The sequence below is a fragment of the Emys orbicularis genome, chromosome 3, assembly GCF_028017835.1.
Source record: "Emys orbicularis isolate rEmyOrb1 chromosome 3, rEmyOrb1.hap1, whole genome shotgun sequence".
Classification (NCBI taxonomy): Eukaryota; Metazoa; Chordata; order Testudines; family Emydidae; genus Emys; species Emys orbicularis.
The window spans coordinates 13,602,203-13,624,961 of record NC_088685.1 but is presented as its reverse complement, the minus strand read 5'-3'; the positions used below and the strand labels follow the sequence as shown (position 1 = coordinate 13,624,961).

The 22,759-nt window shown below is 49.4% G+C and overlaps 1 protein-coding gene across 1 annotated transcript in view; it reads right to left on the bottom strand.

Moving 5' to 3' along the window:
* The window catches only part of TRAM2 (translocation associated membrane protein 2), a 49,211-nt gene extending 27,985 nt beyond the window's left edge, over positions 1-21,226 (bottom strand). Inside the window, exon 1 of the mRNA XM_065401612.1 lies at positions 21,107-21,226. Within this exon, the coding sequence (XP_065257684.1) occupies positions 21,107-21,226 (120 nt within the window). The remainder of the gene's footprint in view (positions 1-21,106) is intronic.
* Positions 21,227-22,759: the final 1,533 nt, after the last annotated feature.

The window sequence follows — 22,759 nt, the reverse complement described above, 5'->3', positions numbered from 1 at the left end:
TTGCAGCATCTGCAAACTTTATTAGAGATGATTTTATGTTTTCTTCCAAGAGGATATAAAACCTCATACTTTGAGCTATGACTAACAGAGGTCAAGAAGAAACTTTCCTTGGGAGGCAGGCTAGCTCATAATAGCAGTTTATTTTACCTTTCTTTGAATCACCTAGTACTGGACACGGTCTGAGACAGAATACAGACCCAGATAGGCTGGGTCTGATCCAGTATAGGCATTCCTAAATTAAGAACAAAGAAGAGAAGACAACAGCGTAAAATTGCTTAGAAGAAGGGAAATACAAGTGTCTGGGAGCATTGTGTGGTCTCTGGGAAGCTACTTTATATAGAGAATCATTGAAACATAGGGCTGGAAAGGACCTCAAGAGCCCATATAGTCCAGCCCCTTCCACTGAGACAGGACAAAGTATACCTAGACCAGAGGTTCTCAAACTGTGGTCCGCAAACCACCAGTGCAAGCTCCATTCAGGTGGTCTGTGGGTAGCTCCCTTTAAGGTGCGCGCCTGGGCGGCCGCACACAAGAGAATGAAGGGCCACCCACCTAATTAGTGGAGGCGCGCAGGCGTGGCTCCACTAATTAAGTGCCTGGACCCTGGAGCACACGTAAGGTGAGGTGGTGGCCTTGGGGGGAATAGGGGGTAGGTGGGAGCGGGCAGTGGGGCAGTGGGGTGAGAAGAGGGGGTGGGGGGGAATTTGGAACATGCAGGGCTGCGGTGGCCAGAGAAAGAGACCCCACTCCGTCCCAGCCCCAGCCCCAGCTCGGGGGCTGCCGTGGTGGGCGAGAGACCCCACTCCGTCCCAGCCCCAGCTCGGGGGCTGCCGTGGTGGGCGAGAGACCCCACTCCGTCCCAGCCCCAGCTCAGGGGTTGCCGTGGCTGAGGAGAGAGGGCACATCCATCACATTAGAAAGGTAAGACTACTGATATTAAAATATGAGTTGTATGCTTTTATTTGTAGAACAAAAACACATTAAATTATTATTACTTTTTTTATAGCGCTTTTATCCAAAGTCCACAATACAAACAACAACATTTGAAAAGATCATTAAGCGGTCCGTCGAAACCCTCAGCAATTTTCAAGTGGTCCGCGAAAGAAAAGTTTGAGAACCACTGACCTAGACCATCCCAGACAAGTTTAACCTGTCCTTAAAAACCTCCAATGATGGAGATTCCACAACCTCTCTTGGAAGCCTATTCCGTACTTCAAGAGTTAGAAAGTTTTTCCTAATATCTAACCTAAATCTCTCTTGCTGCAGATTAAGCCCATTACTTCTTGCCCAACCCTTGGGGGACATGGAGAACAATTGATTACTGTCCTCTTGAGAACAGCCCTTAACAGATTTGAAGATGGTTATCAGGTTCCACCCAGGTCTCTTTTTCTCAAGACTAAACATGCCCAGTTTGTTTAACCTTTCCTCATAGGTCAGGTTTTAGATAATCATAGAATATCAGGGTTGGAAGGGACCTCAGGAAGTCATCTAGTTCAACCCCCTGCTCAAAGCAGGACCAATCCCCAGACAGATTTTTTTCCCCAGATCCCTAAATGGCCCCCTCAAGGATTGAACTCACAACCCTGGGTTTAGCAGGCCAATGCTCAAACCACTGAGCTAGCCCTTCCACCCCCCTTCTAAACCTTGTATCATTTTTGTTGACCTCCTGGAGACTCTCTCTAATTTATCCACATAGTCCTTAAAATGTGGTGCCCAGAACTTGACACAGTACCAAGTAGAAAGGGACAATTACTTCCCATGTCTTACATATGAAACTCCTGTTAATATCAGCCTTTTTCTCAACTGCAACATATTGTTGAGTCATATTCAATTTGTGATCCACTATACCTGGGCTTGGAAGGGTTGGATTTTTACTGGTAAGTTTCAGTAAAGGTTGATTTTACTACACATACACACAAACAGATGGAAAAATACCTCCATCAATGATAACAGAAATTTACAGATAGGCAGAGTAAGAAACATGCTACTTGAGACTGTATTAGAGTTTGATTTAAGGATATTTACTTTGTGTATTTTGACACATGATGTTGACAATTTGTGTTTTAATGGTTATAAAAAGTTTTTACCTTTTGAATCTCAAGGTCTATTGTCATTAAATGACACCCCCCAATAATTCCCTGCAACAGTGAAAATGTAAATCAATAATAGAAAAAAATGCTTAAAAATAAGCATCAATATTATCCATCAAATTTATTTTAAAAATAAATAAAAATCGTACTCTGCCAAGCCTAACTACAACCCCCAGGTCATTTTCAGCAGTACTACCACCTAGCCCAGTTATTCCCTATTTTGTAGCTATGTATTTGATTTTTCCTTCGTAAGGGAAGTACATTGCACTCATCTTTACTGAATGCCATCTTGCTGATTTCAGACCAATTCTCCAGTGTATCAAGATTGAATCAAGAATCCAATGTTTTGAATTCTAACCCTGTTCTCCAAAGTGCTTGCAACCCCTCCGAGTTTGGTATGATCCATAAATTTTGTGAGCATATTCTCCACTCTATTAGCCAAGCCATTAATACTGAATAGTAGCAGACCCAGGACACACCCTTGAAGGACCCCACTAGATATGTCCTCCCAGTTTGACAGGGAACCATTGATAACTACTAGTTTTTCCAACCAGACTTGCAGTCAACTTGTAGTAATTTCATCTAGACCACATTTCCCTAGTTTGCTTATGAGAATGTCACGTATCAAAGGAGTTACTACAATCAAGATACATCATATCTACAGCTTCCCCTCTATCCACTAGGCCAGTAACCTTCTCAAAGAAGGTAATTAAATATCTAGAGTAATTTTTACAATGTAAAATATATTGTTATTACACAGACACACACAAAGGTGATTAGAGAATTCAGATAAGTATCAACTAGCACTGATGCCATTTAATGTAAAGGCCGTATTGTCTAGTTGATGGAGCAAAGACCTGGGACTCAGGATACCAAGGAGCTCTGCCCAGCTCTATGACTGGTTTGCTGGGTGACTTTGGCCTAGTCACATGCCCCGTGCCTCAGTTTCCCCATCTGTAAAATGGGGATAATCATACTGACCTGCTTTGTACATCGAGTTGAGATCTACTAATGAAGAGCACTGTATAGGAATCAAGACTCCTGGTTTCTATTGTCAGAACTACTGACAAAGTAAACTTGGGCAAGTCACTTAAACTGTGTATCAGTTTCCCCAGCTACCAAATTGGAGTATTTACCCTACCTCGCAGGGGAGGTGGAATTCACGGTTTGCAAAGACCCCCTTCACCGCAGCGTGCAGTGTTAGCAGCCAACACTTGACTTGGGGATAACAAAATGCGACAAGCTGAATCATCTGTATTGAAATCAGAGAATTAAAACCTGGAACATTGGGAATGTTAATGTTTCCAAGCAAGTGGCAACACACAGGTTTTCTATTCACCCCCCATGAGCCGTCTAGCTTCTTCCATACCACGCAGGCAAGTGGAGATCTTTAGCAACAAAAGACTTAGTGCATTGTGAGCTTCAACACAAATAGACAGAAGCTGCATTTACTAAATGTTAGCTACTGCCATTTAGAAGACTGCAATCTATAAAACACTGCAACTATCTGTCTCAGTGTCTTTCAGATAAGGCCTTAAAAAAACAAAGATTCTGTGGGGATATTAAAGGTCTCATAGCACTTAATACAAGAAAGGGATTTGCCCACCGTCTTGGCCAAACATTCCCTTCTCTCCCGCACAACTACTGAGCATGACAATTGTTTACCCAGCAACCACCCTCCACCCCAGAGGTTGCTGCATTTCAGTTGTATTCTAAAAAGCCCTACATGATAACTAGGCAATAATAGCTAGTGATATTATGACTTACACAGTGCTATAATCTGTATGTCTCAGATTTGTAAGGAGGAGCCCTGTAACATTTCCATTTTACAGATGGGTAACTGAGGTACTTGCCCATGGTCAGACAGCGAGTCAGCGGCAGAGTGGGGGAACAGAATTCCGGTCTCCTGCAGCCCACCTGCAATCCAAATCCTTAGTGAATATCTCAGAGACCTTGTGCCACATAATAGGGACACATAGTAGAGAACAAAAGTATTTCTTTCTATTCACTGGATCAGGGCTTTGTAAAGTTTACTGGTCCTAAAGCACTTATGACTGGAAGTCCTTCTGTGAGCAGTACAATTGGTTGCAAGATTTCATACCTTAACACCACAACATCCTTACCATTTTACTCCCAAAGCTCTGGTCAATTCCAATGTGATTTTAGCAGACAATCTCATGAATGGCTAAAGTTAACAATTTCTGCTATTTCAAAGCGGGGTTCCAAACTTTCAGATGGCACAAAACACTGTTTTCTACTAGCTTTGGCAAATCAAGATAGCAACTACTAAAATCCATGTCTGAACTGAAGCGGAAAGGAATCAAAAGCAAGTTAGTCATCAGAATGATTCAGTTTTAAATGTCTGAAGTCTCATGACCAGCCAGGTTTGGAAACAGATGTGGTACATCAGTGGGGAACTGAGAATCCCAGCCTTTCTGGGCTACGCAGCAACGGCTTTGCAGGCCTGAGGGCTCACGAGATTTGTGACAGTAATGTTGTTGCCAGGCCTTCTGTCTAACACTACAGCAGGTCTAGCCATGGACCTTGGACCAAATATTTTCATTCTCTGCATCTGGAAGCTGATTCTCTTCCCAACCCCGCCTCCTTCCCCAATTCCTATCTGCATGTGAGGTGGAACCAAAGCACAAGGGCAGCTTTTAAAGAGGCTGATATGACAGGGACTGTGAAATTTTCCTTCACACTAAATCAGAATTTCTATAAGTGTGAAATTATTCCACACAGTGTCAGTTACCACCGATAACACCTGTCTCTTCCTTGTCCCTCTAGGGAGAAACCCAGGAGCACCATGTGATCAGAGATTCACAGGCCTAGCGAGTTTCACCTGCTGGTGACTATATCTGCTATGCAAGTCCAGCAAAGTGGGCTGCCTAGAGAGTCCAAGTCGAGGCACACAGTGTTTCTACAGCAATTCACCGGGTTACTCTGGTTTTCTTTAGTGTGACTGAAGTTGCCTTGGGGCACTAGCAGGGTCAAAGTTCATACCCTGAGTACTGCTTCTTGCTCCCAAGTGGGGAGGAAGCTTGCATTGTTGCTGCTTTTACTGTACATGCTCTATGCACAGAGGACCGAAGCCTCTGGAGCTTTCATTTGGATACCCACCACTGGCACTAACTTCACACGAAGGCTTCAAACCATTCCAGGTGTGGTTACAAATTAAAACTAAACTCTGCTCTCTATGGTCTCCACTGACCCGGAAGCGCCCAGATTAATAACAATGAAGTCACTGGAATAATACAATTGGAACCACTGTTTAACCTAATTGGCAAGATTAGCTGTGCCCTCTCAGGGCAAATAAAATTTTAAGGCCAGAACAACCCACTCTCATCATCTAGACCAGGGGGTCTCAAACTCAGTTTACCTTAGGGCCAGTGCCAGTCCTCGAATCCTCCCAGCCAGCCAATAATGTCACTCATGACGCCCAGAACCCGCCCCCCAAAACTCCACCCCCCACCTGCCTAAGGCTCTAGGAGGGAGTTTGGGTGAGGGAGGTGGTCTGGGGTAGGAGATTGGGGTGCAGGCTCTGGGAGGGAGTTTGGGTGCAGAAGGGGTGAGAGGTTGGGCTCTGGGAGGGAGTTTGGATGCTGGGTGCAGGCTCTGGGCTGGGGCAAGGGGTGGGGGTGCAGGAGGAGGGGGGAGGGGTGCAGGCTCTGGGAGGGAGAAGGGAGGGGTGCAGGCTCTGGGAGGGAGTTTGGGGGCTTGGGGTGTGTGGGAAGGGGGTACAGGCTCTGGGAGGGAGTTTTGGGGCAGGGAGGGGGTGGGGGTGCAGGCTCTGGGATGGAGTTTGGGTGCTGGGTGCAGGTTCTGGGCTGGGGCGGGGGTGCAGGAGGAGGGCGGGGGGTTGCAGGCTCTGGGAGGGAGTTTGTGGACGGGAAGGGGATGGAGGTGCAGGCTTGGGGAGGGAGTTTGGGGGCAGGAGGGGGTGTGTGGGAAGGGGATGCAGGCTCTAGGGGGGGTTCAGGGTGCGGTGCTTACTTGGGGCTCCAAAGCGGGGTGGGCCAGGGGGCACCGCCCCTGCAGCTTCCCATTGGCCGCAGGGGCACTTGAGGCGGGGGCAGCACGCGGAGGCACAGCCCCGCCCCAGGGCCGCAGGGAGGGGCCAGTAGACACGTGGAGTGAGCAGGCAGATGCCGCTCAGCTCCACTGCACTGCCAGGGCCCCAGGCCATTTAAAATCACCTGCGGGGGAGGGGAGCGCTCGGGGGCGACAGGTGGAGCCAAGGGAGAGACCCGGCCCCAAAACTGCTGGAGCCCCACGGGCCACATTGGGGAAGTTTGCAAGCTGCAGATGGCCCATGGGCCGTGAGTTTGAGACCACTGATCTAGACTGACCTCCTGCAGAACACAGGCCATCATCATTTCACACCCCCCCCCGATTCCTGCTCAGAGCCCAAAGTGGTGGGGCTGAACGAGGGCATTTCTGTCTAGAAGCACCTCCAGTCTTGATTTAAAGACTGAAGCCTGGTCTACACCAGAAAGTTAGGTCGGTTTAACTACGTTGGTCAGGGGTGTGAACAATCCACACCCCTGAGCAGCAGCGTTAATCCGACCTATGTCCCATGTAGACAGTGCTAGGTTGGCAGAAGGATTCCTCCATCGACCTAGCTACCACCTCTCAGGGAGGTGGATTACCTGTGTCGATGGAACAACCCCTCCTATCTGGATGGCTAGTGTTTTTTACATGAAGCACTATAGCAGATGCCTCACTGTAGCATCTTAAGTGTAGAGAAGCCCTGAGATCAGAGCCCCATCATTTTGGGGGTTGTGCAAACACACTCAGATCCCAAAGTGCTTGCAATCTAAACTGAAACAAAATGCACGTAACAAGCAAGCAGAGAGAATACAGAAGGGACAATCAGGACTCCAGCAAGATGAATACATGGCTGTGTAGACAGGCTACATGCACCATTGGCAGGCAAGAGGGGTATTTAACAGGACACCTGTAATGTCCTGCTGGCCACATGTAAATTAGAGTGTCAAATTCTGCTCAGTCATACCAGTGTTTACCCATCACAGTGAGGTCACCCCAGTATTTGACCCCCTGTGTATGAGCTGATGTGGCTGGATAATTTCATTTGGAGCAGGACTGGCACCAAGTATTTACACCACCCAGTGTACTGCCATATGCTGTTTAACATAATCCAGGGTATTGTGCAGACAGAGGGGCATGATCTATTGGCCCACGCACAGGACAGTGATACAGGAACTCAGGAGCTCTAGCCCTGGCTTTGTGCCTCTGGGCAAGTCACAACTGCTCTGTGCCTCAGTTTCCCCATCAGTAAAATGGGGATAAGACTTCCCAAACTCACAGGGGCATGGCAAGCACTGGTGTTTGCAAAGCATTAGGATGAACCGCATTAAGTGTCCAAGAAAAGATCTAACTATAAAAGAAATTTAGAATAGAAACAGCAACTGTAAAACTATTTGGTCCAAAGATGGGCATGCAGAACCTGGAGGCGCTGGTGACAGCTTTTTCTAAGTTCTTGAAGTAGAAAAGAACCAGAACCCTTTGTAAGTCACGTGGGAGGTACTGGTGGATCCAAAGAGGAAGACAGCACCAGAGCGGGAAAGTTCAGACTGCAGGTGGCAAGTTGCAATCAGCTCAAAGCTGGCCACGAACTAGGCACATCCTAGGATTTGTGTTATACCCAGAATCCTTCACCTCAGCCTGCTTGTCTCATTTACCTGTTATGTCTTATCTTGTAGACTGGCACTTTCAGAGACGAAGGGAGTGAGACACCTAAATCTCACTGAATATCAACGGGGTCTGGAATGGGCTTATCAAACCACCCTAAGTCATTTAGGAGCATCAGCCCCAGGGACTGGGGGAAGTTACAGCCCTCCCAGGAACTTGTGCTCCTAAGGGTACATTGACACTGCAGCCAGGGGGTGTCACTTCTGCCTTGGGTAGATGTACACACACTAGCTTTGATCCAGATAGTGAGCCAAAAATAGCAGTAGCGCTGGAGTTACGTGGGTGATGGGACAGGCTAGCTGCACCCCTCACATACTGGGTATGTACTCGGGCAGCCAACCCGTCTCACTGCCCATGTAGCCATCGGCCACACTACTATTGGGAGTGCATTAGCCTGATGAAAGCTAGCACAAGTACATCTACCCGAGCTGGAAAGGACACCCCTGGTTGCCGTGTGGACGTACCCTAAGTCACGTACACTCTTTTGGAAATCTCACCTCTTGGTTGTCGGCTCTTTAGGACAGCGATTGTCATGTGCTGTCTGTGCAGCACCCACCGCCATAGCTGTTTGGCCTCCAGGTGCTACCACCGTACAGATGTTAAACCATCACCACCACCCTCAGCCTGGGACCATCTTGAGAAATAGACACCAAACCACCTTCCCTTTAGCACGAGAACAGCAGCTCAGCCCCGCCTCCCTCACAGGCACTACAGGCGAGAACATAAACCGGTGTCTCATCTCCAAGATGCCTTTACCTTGCGCTCTCTTTGCAAGGCTGTGCAGCAACTTGGCCGCAGGCCGTTTGCCAGGCTCTCCTGCTGCCTGCGTAAACACACTGGCACCAGCTGGAGTTTGGAATCCATTGAGTGCAATGCCAGCTGGTGACGTGGAGAACAGTCAGATTAGGGGAATGAGTAATGAGCAAGCGGGTGGGAGAGGAGCTACTGTTTGCACAGAACTGTTTGCAAGGGTTAGGGACGGCATTAGCCAAAACGAAGCTTCCCGAATGCTGTGCAAGTTACAGCCCTCCTGCCCTACTCCAGCTACTAGCCAGATGGGTTTTAATCTCCCAGCCACTCAGACGGGAATCTGCTCCTGTGAATACGATACTGACACCTGATCCAATGAGAGCCTAAACTGGTGACATTAAAACCCCAATTCTAGCACTAGGCTGGCATCCAACAGTCACTCAGTATATCTACACTGCAAACAAAACAAAAAGAAGCCTGCAGCAGTAAGCCTCAGAACCTAGGTCTACACACACAGACTCATGGGGCTTGTGCTACGGGGCTAAAAATAGCAGTATAACGTTCCCACTCGGACCGGAGCGGAGGCATGGAAACCCGGCGAGGGGGTGTATCTCAGAGCCTGAGCAGGAACGTCTACACTGCTACTTTTAGCCCTGTAGCGTGACCCCTAGTATGTAGACCTGGACTCAGACTCTCTGCTGTGGCACTGTTTGTTCAGTGTAGACATGCCCTCAGTTGCTTGCATCTAGCAGAACCCTTGGCAAGGGGGGCCACATGCTAGAATAGCCTTCAACACCCTTTGTGTCCAATGCAACAAGCGCCATCCTTGGCAAATGGTGCAACAAATCAAAACCTTGTGAGGATGTCAGAATAGCAGCTTCTTGTGCAGCTAAGGAGAATATCTGGGCCAAGAAGAAAAATCCAGCATGGGGAGGGGTACAGTCACCTCTGGCAAATACAGCACTGCCAGTATTAGAGAAACTTCACATTGGGAACTACTCAACATGCCATAGGGAAGTGAATGGGATAATGGGATCCAAAAATTAAAAGGAACACCGCACAATTATTAGGACAAGTATTTGAAGACGTATAGTCACAATGCACAGCCCACCTGTTTACTTATAACTGAGAGTGAATGACGTCAAAATAATTCTTAGTGTGGGAGTTGCTTATCCCAGATAAATGCTGGGATGCCCTTTCCCCCCTTTAGAAGAGAACCTAGAGCACGTGCAGCTCCATATATCAATAATTCATGGCCCTGTTACGGACGTACCTTGGATTATTAAAGCTGGAATTTTAAAATGTCAAGCTTTTTAGATGTGACTAGAGATTCTGAGCATCCAAAACAAACCTATTAAACGGCATCCCCTCCCCCTCAGAAAACCAGGTCCCTTTAATAATCCTGACCCCATGTACTTTATTGTTCAAGCTGTTGGCACTTTGCAGGTCATGCAGCAAAATCAAAAGTGAAACTGACAAAAGTTTCTAGTCAGAACCCGGTTAGTTTCACTTTCAGGTGTGCCCACATACTTGTCCGCAGCTAACGGGCTATTGGGTTTGGTTTACAACACCTTTAAATGCATAAACCTGGCCCTGCCCAGGAAGTTTGCTGAGAAATAAATCATAGAAATGTAAGACTGGAAGGGAACCTTCATATGTCATCTAGTTAGGGTAACCAGACAGCAAATGTGAAAAATCGGGAGGGGGGGGGGCAATAGGAGCCTATATAAGAAAAAGACCCAAAAATCGGGACTGTCCCTATAATATTGGGACATCTGGTGACCCTACATCTAGTCCAGTCCCGTGCACTGAACCAGGACTAAGTATTATCTAGACTGTCTGTAACCGGTGTTTTTCTAACCCGTTCTTAAAAACCTTCAATGACAGAGATTCCACAGCCTCCTTACAGCATTAAAATATTTCTGTTCTTATGAGAGGTTTGTCAAACAATTAAAAAAATATACACATTGCTTCCTAATGTTGTCCTCTGAGGGCTTGAGTGCCCATTGAAACAAAAATAAACACCTGTTAATCCGAAGTACATTCCAGATGCAGAATAGGACCTGCACATAATTTGGACTCCCAGATTTGAACGCTGAGGCTCAAGGATAAAAAGGAGGGCTTTTTTTTAGCATCTGATTCACAACACTGTCCAAATATACCTGCCTATTTTAACATACAACAGTTCGTCTACCACGCATTTCCCTTTTACTTATTCCCACCGCACTAGGAGATCTAGGTTCTAATCCCAGCTCCGCCACAAACTCTGCAACCTTGGCCAGGTCACTTCACCTCTGTGTTCTCCGGTTTCCCTGTCCATCAGACACAGATGACACACTACCCTACAACAAAGGGCTATTGTGAGGCTTCATTCGTTACTGTTTGTACGGCGTTTTAAGAGCTTTTCGTGGAGGGTGCTATAATAGGGCAGAGTATATTTAGTATTAGTCTGGAAACAGGAGCTCATTTGTCAGCCTCCTCCCTTTGGCAGGGTCATATTTGGGAGATCAGGATTCAGGACCATGACGGCGGTGAACGTTCCAAACAAGGATGGGAACAAGAATACAGGAAAAAGCATTGCAACTTGACCTTTATCGGCTCTGGGTAAAATAGTTTCATCTCTCCTCCCACCAAGCTGTGTGGTAACCCTAGAATCCAGATGTGCTTTTGGTTTAGACTAACTAAAACCACCTACTTTCAAGGCATAGGAAGTTTCCAAGTTTAGTGAGTACAGGTTATACAAAGTAGCATTGCTGCACCTCCCAAGTGTGCTTTAGCAACAAGCTTATCTGAACAGTTTGAGACAAATAGGAATTTAACACAAGTCAGCAAGATTTTATTACCATAAATGTCTACAGCTCTGCAAGCCAGAAGAGAAGGCCCTGGACTAGGACTCAGGAAATAGGGGTTCGATTCCCAGCTCTGCCACTGGCCTGTTGGGTGACCCTGGGCAATTCAGATCATCAACCGGTGCCTCAGTTTCCCCATCTGTAAAATGTGGATAATGATACTGACCTCCTCAGTAAAGTGCTTTGTCGATCGAGGGATGAAAAACACTGTGTGAGAGTTTGGTATTATTAAGGATAACCTGGTCAAAGCAAGAGCAACTGGTGGTGCAATCATCCATGTCATAACACTGGCATTGCAAATCAAATCCTTTTTAAGTTTCATTTGTTGCTAGAACATGGCTTAAAAATGCCAGTGAAATAAAAGCAATTTGGGGCTTGGGTTAAAAGAACTTATTTTAATTTAAATATGGGGTAATTTTAATCAGTAAAATAGTGGAAGTGATTCTTTGCCGTCACTTAGATTTACTTTTAGAATGAGCAACCATGTCTTTTCAAAGCGTGGTCTGTCCTGTAGCTTCCTGCACTGACCCCGGACAGGAGTAGAATCCCATTTAGACAGCTTGCCAAAGAGGCCAGGAGCTGTAGAAAATCCAGCGCTGCTTTCTGACTCTCACACCAACTTTCACACCAGCAGTCTGGACGGGAACCAGATCCAACATGAATTAAGAGGGGACTGAAACTGGGTTCAATCCAAAACAAGATTTTCATCACATCAGCCTTCATCCTAGAAGCGACAGATGGAGAAGCCTATAGTAGATCACGTGCTCCATCTCACTGCCAAGACAAGACTGTTCCCTATAGTTAGGGTCCTACTGAATTCACAGCCATGAAAAACATGGCACAGATCATGAAACTGGTCTAGTTGTGTGTGGGGGGGAGAAAGGTGTCACAGTATTGCTACCCATACTTCTGCGCTGCCTTCACAACTGGGCAGCCAGAAAGTGGCGGCTGCTAGCCAGGGGCACAGCTCAGAAATAAGGGTGGCGATACCATACCATGGCACTCTTACTTCTGTGCTGCTGCCGGTGGCGGCTCTGCCTTCAGAGCTGGGCACCTGGCCAGCAGCCGCCGCTCTCCGCCTGCCCAGCTCGGAAAGTAACGCAGAAGTAAAAGTGGCAATACCGTGGCCCTGCCACAATAGCCTTGCAACCCCCTTTTGGGTCGGGACCCCCAGTTTGAGAAATGCTGACTTAAGGGCTTTACATGTATCAGGGGGTAGCCGTGTTAGTCTGTATCCACAAAAACAATAAGGAGTCCGGTGGCACCTTAAAGACTAACAGATTTATTTGGGCATAAGCTTTCGTGGGTAAAAAACTTCACTTCTTGGGTTTTTTACCCACGAAAGCTTATGCCCAAATAAATCTGTTAGTCTTTAAGGTACCACTGGACTCCTTGTTGTTTTTTAAGGGCTTTACATGGTTATATTTTTAAATACATATTCATGCTTTGTGACAACACTGAAATTTAAGATTTAAATATCTAAAACCATGAAATTTTAAAAATGCTATGACGTGAAATTTACCAAAATGGACTGCGAATTTGGGAAGGTTCTACCTATAGTACATTGTATAGCATTGTGCCCAGTCCAGTTTCAAAGGCATCTACCTAGTAAGGGACTTACAAGGCTCCCGTCACAGAGTGCCTCAATCTTTAATGTATTTATCCTCACAACACTCCTGTGAAGTGGGGGAAGTGCTATTATCCCCATTTTAGATGGGAAACAGAGGCACAGAGAGGCTAAGGGAGTTACACAAACCTTTTTGTGGAGCAGAGACTTGAACTCAGATCTCCCGACTCCTAGGCTAGCGCTCTAACTGCTGCACTGTCCTTCTTCACCATTTGGCAACTGCCCACAGTCCGAGACAGAATACCAGGCTACAAAGGGCACTAGTCTGACCTGCCAAGGCAGGGCCTTGGTTACAAAGCGCACTCTGCACCGGGATTTCCCACGGAAGTCAATAGAAGCTGTGTGTGTGAAGAGGAGTTGCAGGGTCAGGCCCTAAGAAGTTGATACTCACAGTACTTTCTGTGTGAAATGCTGTACAGCTGTTCAGAGTTGTATTAGCCACCATGTTCATAGAATCATAGTAGTGTAGGACTGGAAGGGACCTCGAGAGGCCATCTAGTCCAGTCCCCTGCACTCAAGGCAGGACTAAGTAATAACTAGACCATCCCTGACAAATGTTTGTCTAACCCAGTGGTTCTCAACCTGCGGCCCGCTTCTAGTCCAATCAGCATGCAGCAGCGGCCCATGTGACATCCTTAGGGCCATACAGGTAGTGTATATATATATATATTGTGTGGATGCGGCCCACGTAACACAGAGAGCTGCATATGCAGCCCACAGTGGTAAATAGGTTGAGAACCACTGGTCTAACCTGCTCTTAAAAACCTCCAATGACAGAGATTCCACAACCTCCGTAGGCAATTTGTTCCAGTGCTTAATCACCCGGACAGTTAGGCAGTTTTTCCCTAATGTCCAACGTAAACCTCCCTTGCTTCAATTTAAGCCCATTGCTTCTTCTCCTTAACCTCTGAGGATAGGACAACAATTTTTCTCCCTTCTCCTTGTAACAACATTTTACATACTTGAAAACTGTTATGTCCCCCTCAGTCTTTTCTTCTCCACGCTAAACATACTAAATGTTTTCAATCTTCCCTCATAGGTCATGTTTTCTAGACCTTTAATTATTTTTGTTGCACTTCTCGGGCCTTTCTCGAATTTGTCCACATCTTTCCTGAAATGTGGTGCCCACAACTGGATACAATACTTCAGCTGAGGCCTAAGCAGCACAGAGCTACACAGCAAGCTTTAGGGCAGCAAGGACTGCGGCCGGATAGTAGCTCACCACCTGTGAGCAGACAACTCCACAGGCCCTCGCAAACACACAACGGCGGCTGTCTAGGTCAGAAGTGTGCCAGCTGTAGATTTGGAAGGAAATGGTTAAGTAACAGTCACACATTCACAGCCTCTGTGAGCCCAGAGAAATCCTTCCCTACAGGAAATGGTCTATTGTGAGGCAGGTTCTGACATTTCCTTCCGTCTCTCCACGTCTGTATTGCCAGACAGCAGGAGTGCCAAACCTTTTGCCAGCTGAGGGCAGCATCTAGCGGTGTGGCCTAGGAGAGAGCTTGAGACTCTCCGCTTTGATCTGAGCTCTGGCCACTACAGTCTAGAAGGGCTCTGTAGATGATGCTCTCTGAGCTCCACCACAGGCCACACCAGCCTGAGGAAGGCCTAACGCATGGCCCAAAGGCTGCTCAAAGCCCCTGCGGCCTGCATTCACCCATCCCTGGTGAAGAGACTCCACCACGCAAACAGTCTCCGACGCTAGCAGACGTAGGGCGGATCTTAGAAATGTCATGGAGCAGCAAGCGGCAGGACATGGAAGCAGCATGCCAGTGCGGGGTGAGAAAGGAAACAAGGAGTCAAAGGGGATTACCCGGGTTGTGGGTCCGAGCAATGAGGATGATCAAGACTGGGGGGAGGAGAGGAGGGATAAAGGCGGCTTTGGAAAGAGATCACCAGCTCAGCTTTAGCCATGGTAAATGCACAGTCAGGGATGCTGGAATTGTCAGAGAGGCAGAGACACAGGGCAGGAGCAAGGGAGGCAGGGCAGGAGTGGAGAGAGATGTCATTCCAGCAAAGATCACTGATCAGATCTCACAAGGAGAGGCTGTAAAGCGAGGCGGAGGCAAGGGCAGAGCCCTGAGGCACCTCACCAGAGTGGGAAGGGGGAGAAGCACCCACGAAAAGAGACTCCAATCAGAGAGGTCGGAGGAGAACCAAGAGAGGACAGAGCAACAACAAAAACCAAGGGAGGACAAGACGTCAAGAGGGGGGGTATGACTGACGCAGCCAAAAGCGGCAGTTTAGGGGGCTGGACCAGAGTCTGAGGACCCCCCTGGCCAGGAAGAGGCCATTAGAAACCTCTGTGACAGCAGTTGAAGTGGGACATAGAGACCCAGGGGATCCAGGATGCAAGACCGGAACTGGAGGTGCTGCCTGTGCATGCTGCATTCAGTGGGTTCAGATGTGAAGGGTACAAAGGCAATGATGTGATAGTAAGAGGCAGTTGGGGCCAACAAATGACTTTCTAAAAGTACATCTACACTTACAGAGGCGTGTAAAGTACAGACACCCCACTCCCAGCTAGAAGGGCTATAAATAGCAGTTTAGAAGGTGCGACACGGCTTAAGCAAGCAGAATGCCATACACGTTTGAACTTCCAGCGTATCTACCTACACGCCCAAGCAGTGCCTCCCACCTCGACACTGGTATTTTTCAGGATACTGCCCCACTGCCACAGCCTTTTCCTGCCGTGGGAAAAGGCCCCAGCAGCTCCCTGTTTCATTGTGACACGTAGATACACAAGTAGTGCCTGTATTCTACATGCTGCCGTATGTGCAGGCACAGCTCAAGGGTGTGGGGACCATAGCATACTTGTACTATGAAAGGCAGCAGTAAAAGGGGAGAAGTTGAAGAGAAGAAGCGAAAGGAGATCAGAAGGGTGTGAGGTCACTGGGACAGGCGAAGGTGGAGAGTAGGTGTGTTGTGACCCTCTCTTCCCTTCCCATTTAAGCAGGTTTCATTTGCATGGTATGTCACACATTCTAATCTTACAAGTTCTCCAGACATGCATAGAGCCTTCTAGAGGGTTGGGGAGAAAGCAGGGGATACAAGGCCAGCATTTCCAGCACAAAACACACTTCAAATTCGCTCTATATATCAAAAAGAAAAAAGAATAAAACCATTTTTGTCCCGTCACAGGTCTCCTTTACGCTAATACGGACTCTGCCTGGACTGTCCCTACACTAACATTCTTCTTCGATTCTCCTCCGTTGTGGCAGCTCCAGTGTAGAGAGGACACGGGTGTTTTTATTACTGTGTTGTCTCAGTGCAGGTCTAGATGAGGGAGTACAATTATCAAAGGCACCTACGCTGAATGAACTCACACAGGAAAATGATAAAAGACAAACACCCCAGCAGCTGTGGGTGACCACTTTTCACAGAGCCATCGCTCTACATCTGACCCATCAGTCCGCATCCTTGAACGAAACCTGCACAACACTTTCCAAAGACAAGCCTGGGAGCTTAAATTCATAACTCCACTAGACACTGAAAATCATGGATTTAGGGCTTCTAATAACAACCTGTAACCCACTAACCCCGCTTTTTTCCCCTATGACTGCAGATGTATTAATGGGCTACTTCACCTTGAATGGTTCCTTAGAATGTGAGCTAACCACTGATGCTAAACAATCTGTTCCATCTTGTATTTAGCTGAAAAGCTCAGAGTACCTTTCCCAGACCTGAAGAAGAGCTGTGTGTAGCTCAAAAGCTTCTCTCTCTCACCAACAGAAGTTGGTCCAATAACAGATATTACCTCACCCACCTGCTCTCTCAAAAGCGTCATTTAGGTTCTTCTAACAATTTTCTTCTGAGGTCTAGATGGTAACAACGCCCTGTCTACACAAGGATTCTGACTAGTGCAGCCGCAACGGTGGAACATTAATGAAAATACCAACGCAGACAAGTCCCGTCACCAGGACTGTCAAGCCGACATCTTCCAACTGTGCAAAAATTCAATCAGCTTTTTCTAAAGAGAGCCCAGACGAGCTTATTCCACACGCAGCCCTGAGGCTAAGGCCACGTCTACACTAGACAGCTTACAGCAGCACAGCTGTACCGCTGTAAGATCTCCTGTGTAGCCTCTCTATGCTGATGGGAGAGAGTTCTCCCGTGGACATAATTAAACCACCTCCAACAAGCAGCAGTAGCCACGTCGTCGGGAGACGCTCTCCCAAAGACATAGCACTGTCCACACTGGCAAAGTTATACTGACAAAAGTGCCAGGGTAGACAGAGCCCTAGAGAAAGAAAGTTCGGTAAAGTGAACACCAGCAATGATAAAGGGCAAACCCTCGGCCTGCTGTGTTAGTGGGAGACAAAACCCCCTCCAGCTCAAAGTCACTGCTTGTTTTGTTTTGAAAGTACAACTCTGAAACTTGCAGCCGGTGTGTCCAACTCTGCAGCATTTGCATGTGGTTTTGGAATTTATACCCCAGCCAGCTGGCCTTTCTGGCTCAAATTTAGATGTTTCCTTTAAAGACATTAAGATTTCTATGTACTGAAAACTACTTGTTCATTCAGTGCATTGCAAGGAAAGGGAGGGAGAAACCGTCTTTTTTTAATTTTGTTTTGTTTTTTTAATTAAGGAAACGGGTTTCCCGTTTCTCCGATGAGTTCTCCGCCCCACCACCACCTTCCATCTCGTCTCCATTTGCCCTGAAACGTGGCACTCGGCTGGGGGCCCGGGAGGGACACGGTTCTATCACACACACATGGTTCAGACTGACCGCAGAAGCACGCCCGCCCCTGAGGTGCCAGGCTGGCCAGACTCCATGTATGGAGCAAGCCTGAAGGGCTGAGTTGTTCGGCAGGAATCCTCAGCCCCCTCCCTATCCCGTCTCCTCCCCTGAAAGAGGAGAGGAAAGAGAGGAGAAAGCTGGGAAGGGGGGTTGGGGGGGGGAAGCTCCACATTCCTGACATTTCTATGCAAAGCACTGGGGCTGCAAGGAGCCTGCTCTCCCCGCTAGGGACAGGGAGGAAGAGCCCTGATGCCAGGCTTGGGAGAGGCGAAGCGTCTGCTCCTCTCCCACTACCAGGGGTTCCATTGTTATCATATGTACTGGGGAGGGGCAGATAAATAACTCCCCCTCCCACAGGAGGAGTGGACACTGGTGTCTAAGGTTTCGTGGGGTTCCCTCAGGTGGGGGCTGGCTGGAGGGAGGCAGGAGAGCACCTCCGGCTTCTGGGATGTCTCTAGAAAGAGGGAGAACAAGGCTCCTGGCGAGCTCAGGGGTTGGTGGCAGGGAAGATGCCCCAAGCATGGGGAAAGGGGCACTGGGGACCGTGTGGCCTGGGAGGGGGCACTGCTCTCCTCCATCAGGACATTTCTCTAAGGTCAGGATCACAACTCCCTCCAGGAAAGGGGCAATGCTGGGGAGGGCGGGAACAAAAGGAGGTGGTGGAAAATGGTAGGCCAGTTGCCCCCACTGATACCTAACCCCAAGTACCTCAATAGTAGGGTTGCCACCTGGCCAGATTCTCCCAGGACTGTCACTGTTTGAGATAACTATCCTAGGTGTCGGTCAGGGTGCTTCAAAAACTGGCCAGCTGGTTGTGTGTAACGTGCTCAGGACCATCCCGAATGTCCCCGTTTTTTGTACCTCAGAGATGGCAATCCTAGCTTATGGGCAAAGGAAAGGGACAGCTGCACCACCATTAACTCCTCCTCCCAGGGAAAGGGAAGGGGCAGACGTCCTCCACCAACACTGCCTCTCACCCTCCGCAGGCAAAGCCATTTTTCTTCTTTAAATGAACCCTATTTACAGAAATGTTTCCACTTCTTTAAAAAAAAAATCCTCCGTTTGATCTGGATTTACATATTCCCCTGCAGAGTTTGCACCCCAAACATTGCAACCAGGTGCTGGCACACAAGAATCCAGAGCGAGAAAGGGGTTATAAACAAACCCAGAAGTAACGACAGCTGCGGGAAACTCAGAGCAAGCTACACAAATGGTGAAAAGTGGGCTGGATTTTTAAACTTCTTTTGATTTTGATAATCAAAGATATCAGCAGTAACCTAGATAAGGGATTAAAAAAAAAAATTAAAATCTGATAGTGCCCCTTTGACAGAGCCCAGCAATCCATCCGCACTGTACTGAGGACAGGAGGCAAAGAACTGCATGGAGGGGGAATCTAGGCAAATGTAACACCGCAAGTCAGAATTTAGGAAAGACACTAAGATCAACAGCCAATCCTGGCAGGAAGCACCACAGGTCTTAAAAGGCCAGGAGCAATCAATCTCTCAGTTATGCGCCTCACCTGAAATCCAACATTGCATCTCACGGACACAGTGCACCTGAAAGATGGGGAAATCCAGGAGCACAGGGGCATTGGATCAGACTGAGCATTAGCCTTCCATTTGAATTGCCATCACCATTCCCAGCAGCACCTACCGGCTGTTCAGAGGTCTCCCAGCCAAGGAATGACCTCACCTAGCCTGCTCTGCTTAGCTAGAGAGCTGCCAGGATCACAGCATCAGGTGGCCTGGCTGTGGGCACTCACTGCCCCCTCCCCTGCTAACCACAGCATGACAGGACACTGCAGGGTTCCCCACCAAACCTCAAAAGGTTGTGACCCCATCACAACACGTCCCCCCACATCCCCTGCCTTAAAGCCTCTCCACTTCAACTCCAACCACACCCAACGGAGCAGTTTGGGCAGAACTTCCCCTCACCCATCAGCTCCCCCAACTTCTGGGGCACAAACCAACGCCATCTGTCGGCTCATCCCCAAATCCTGGGGAAAACACTGGCCAGAGCCAGCTGTCCCCCTCCCTGGAGCTCTAGCTCAGGGAGAGCCTCACCTCTTTTCCTCCACCCCCCAATGGAGGAGTGCAAGGCGGTCATCACGCTGCTGGCACCATGCCCAATCACAGAGACTGGCAGGGTGGCATCATTCAGTCTCTTGACACAACGATATTATCCCACCCCATGGACAGGGGTCCCACAAGCACTGCCATCCCCTGGCAGTAGCTAGTCAGTGTCCCCCTACGCCCACCTACACTCAACCAGACTCAAGGAGGGCAGCAGCTAGAGGCCAGGGGGAAATCTTGTTCCTGGTGGGCACTGATTCAGGTCTAAGAGGAGCTGGGGGGGGGGGGGGGGGAGGAAATGGAGATTGCAAACTGGAGGGGGAGAAGGAGGCACTGGGGAGGGGGAAGGATGTACTGAGGAGACTGGAAGTTGCAGGGGTCCAAGTTGTGGGTGTGGACAGAGTGCAGAAGCAGCTGGGGGTATGGAAGAGGGGAAATGAAGTTACCTGGGGGTCGATGGCTGTGTATGGGGGTGGGAGAGGACAGGAAAAGTGGGAAGGATCCCTGGCGAATGAAAGGGGGAAGGAAGTGCAGTGTAGGGGAGGGAAACTAACCCACAAAGGGGCTGGGAAAAGGAGGATGGTGGGATCTGGGGGGCTTAGTGCACGGCGCTCCCCATGATGGGCGCAATGGGGGTAATGCCGAAAGACAGAGTCACTGGGGCTCCCTCCCCTGGCAGGATGCGGTGGGGTCATCTTCTACCCCACACGTTGAAGGGGTGTATTGCAAAGGTGCACTCTCCAGGGGAGCACCCTGGGAGGTGGGAATTTGCTTCCACTGACAAGGAAAAGATCTGCTAGAGATCCTTCTATTCAGGGAGCCCTCCAATAGGGGTGGGGTAGTAGGCTCCGCTGGGAAAGAATTACATTGGGATCCACCTCCCAGGGGGGTGCAGTGCATTGGGGTCCCCAGGGAGGACACCTTAGGTGGAGGGACTGCCTTGGGGTCCCTTGGAGAGGCACAGAGAATACCCCTAGGAAGGGGTGCAGTGTCCCATGGTAGGGGGCTGCAGAGGGGTCCCCCCAAGGAAGGAGTGAAGTAGGGTCCCGTGGGGTGCAGCAGGCAGTATACCGCGAGGGCCTGGGGTGTATCTGCAGAACGGGGTGCAGCAGGGTCCCAGAGTGGTGAGGGCAGCACCCCGAGGGTGCACAGGGCGAAGTCCTGGGGAAGGGTCCCAGGGAGTCTCCCAAGGTGGGTGCAGCGGGGTCCCCCGGGAGAGGTGCAGGGGGTGCCCCCGGGGGGGTGGGGCCCCCCGCTCTCACCTCGAACATGAGCGCGATGAGCACGCAGAGCACCAGGCAGAAGCCGATGTCCGCGTGGTTGTGGATCAGGAACTCCTGGCTGAAGAGCGGGTAGCTCTTGGCCCGCCGGCGGAAGGCCATGGCCGGAGCGGAGCGAGCAGCCCGGCCGCCCGCCGCTGCCTCCGCCCAGCGCCGCAAACTTCTCCCGGCCCGGAGCCCGGACAACTTCGGCAGCGCCGGGCCCGCGCCTGCGCCGACCGCCCCCGCCCGCTTAACCCGTCCCTGCCCGTGGGGCTGGCTCTCCGCCGGCCGGCCGGGCTCGGCTCCTTACCGCCACACCCCCCCGCCCCCGGCTCCCTGTCCCTCAGCTACTCCCCCGGCTCCCTGTCCCCCGGCATTCAACCCACCCCTTCTTCAATCCTGCCTCCCACTGTTCAGCCTCCCCCCTTCACCGACCTAGTAGGTCAGTATCACGATCCCCGTTGGTCAGACGGGGAAACTGAGGCACGGAGCGGGACACTGACTTACCCAAGATCGCCCAGCAGGCTAGGGGCAGAGCTGGGAACAGAAGCAAGGTCGCCAGAGTTGCAGCCTAGGCGATGCTGCCTCCCAAGCCCACTTTATTCCACCTCCAGAGGTCCTAGAAACATACAGCCTTTACCTGCTGAGCATTATTCATGTGAGCAGCCTGACTAAAGCCTATTAGTGAGGATTGGGCCCCTATTTTCAGAGGCATTAAACCCACACAGGTCCCACCGACTTCCTGTTCACATCCCTATTATCTTGCCCTAGGCTTCTCCCCTTTTAACATGGACACGAACACCTATTGAAGGATAATGCAGCCCATTTTGAACACCTTTCAGACGCCAGTATTCAAGGTGCTTCCCAAGTTATACACACAGAGCAGCACTGGAATGCAGCTGCTTCTGGGGTAGAGAGCAGTAGCCAGGCCGAAAGAGGATAATTTGGAGGACAAGAATAATTTGGCCAAAGTGTCCAGGGCAGAACTCTTCGCAGAGTGTCCTGGACTCATTAATATCCATTCTTATTTATTGATGGCAGCACCCCAAAGTACGAGGCGCTTTCCAAACAGTGGAGTAGGGGTGGGCTCTGTCTAAAGAGCTGACAGTCTAAGGACAGACTGACAAGCAGACAAAGGTAAGGGGAGCGGGATCAACAATAGGCAATTTACGTACAAGTCAATCAGTTCTCTATAGCCTGCAAGGCAAAAGTGGGTCATTAAGAGGGACTTAAATGTGGACCAGGTAGGCAGAGGCGTAGCGAGCGCCCTCCGTACCCTCCGACCGGAGGGGGCCCCGCAAGGAAGGGGGCCCCTAAAAGTGGCAAAATAAATACCGCATTCCAGTTTCTGAATTGTAAGGGGCCCCGCCCGGACATATGTTCGGAGGGGGCCACCGTTCAGAGGGGGCCACGTTCTTTGTTGCTACGGCCCTGCAGGTAGGGTCTTGCAGATGAGTTTGGGGTCATGCCATGCATGGGTGGGGGCCACCGAAGACAGAGGTGACTGCAAATAGCTTAGAAAAACTGGAAATAGGCACTTTGTTTTTAAGATGTCATCTCAAAGACCTACACAGTTAAACCCACTAGGTCAGCTCCTCAGCTGGTGTAAGTCAGTGTAGCTCCATTGGCTTCAGTGGAACAATGCTGATTGAC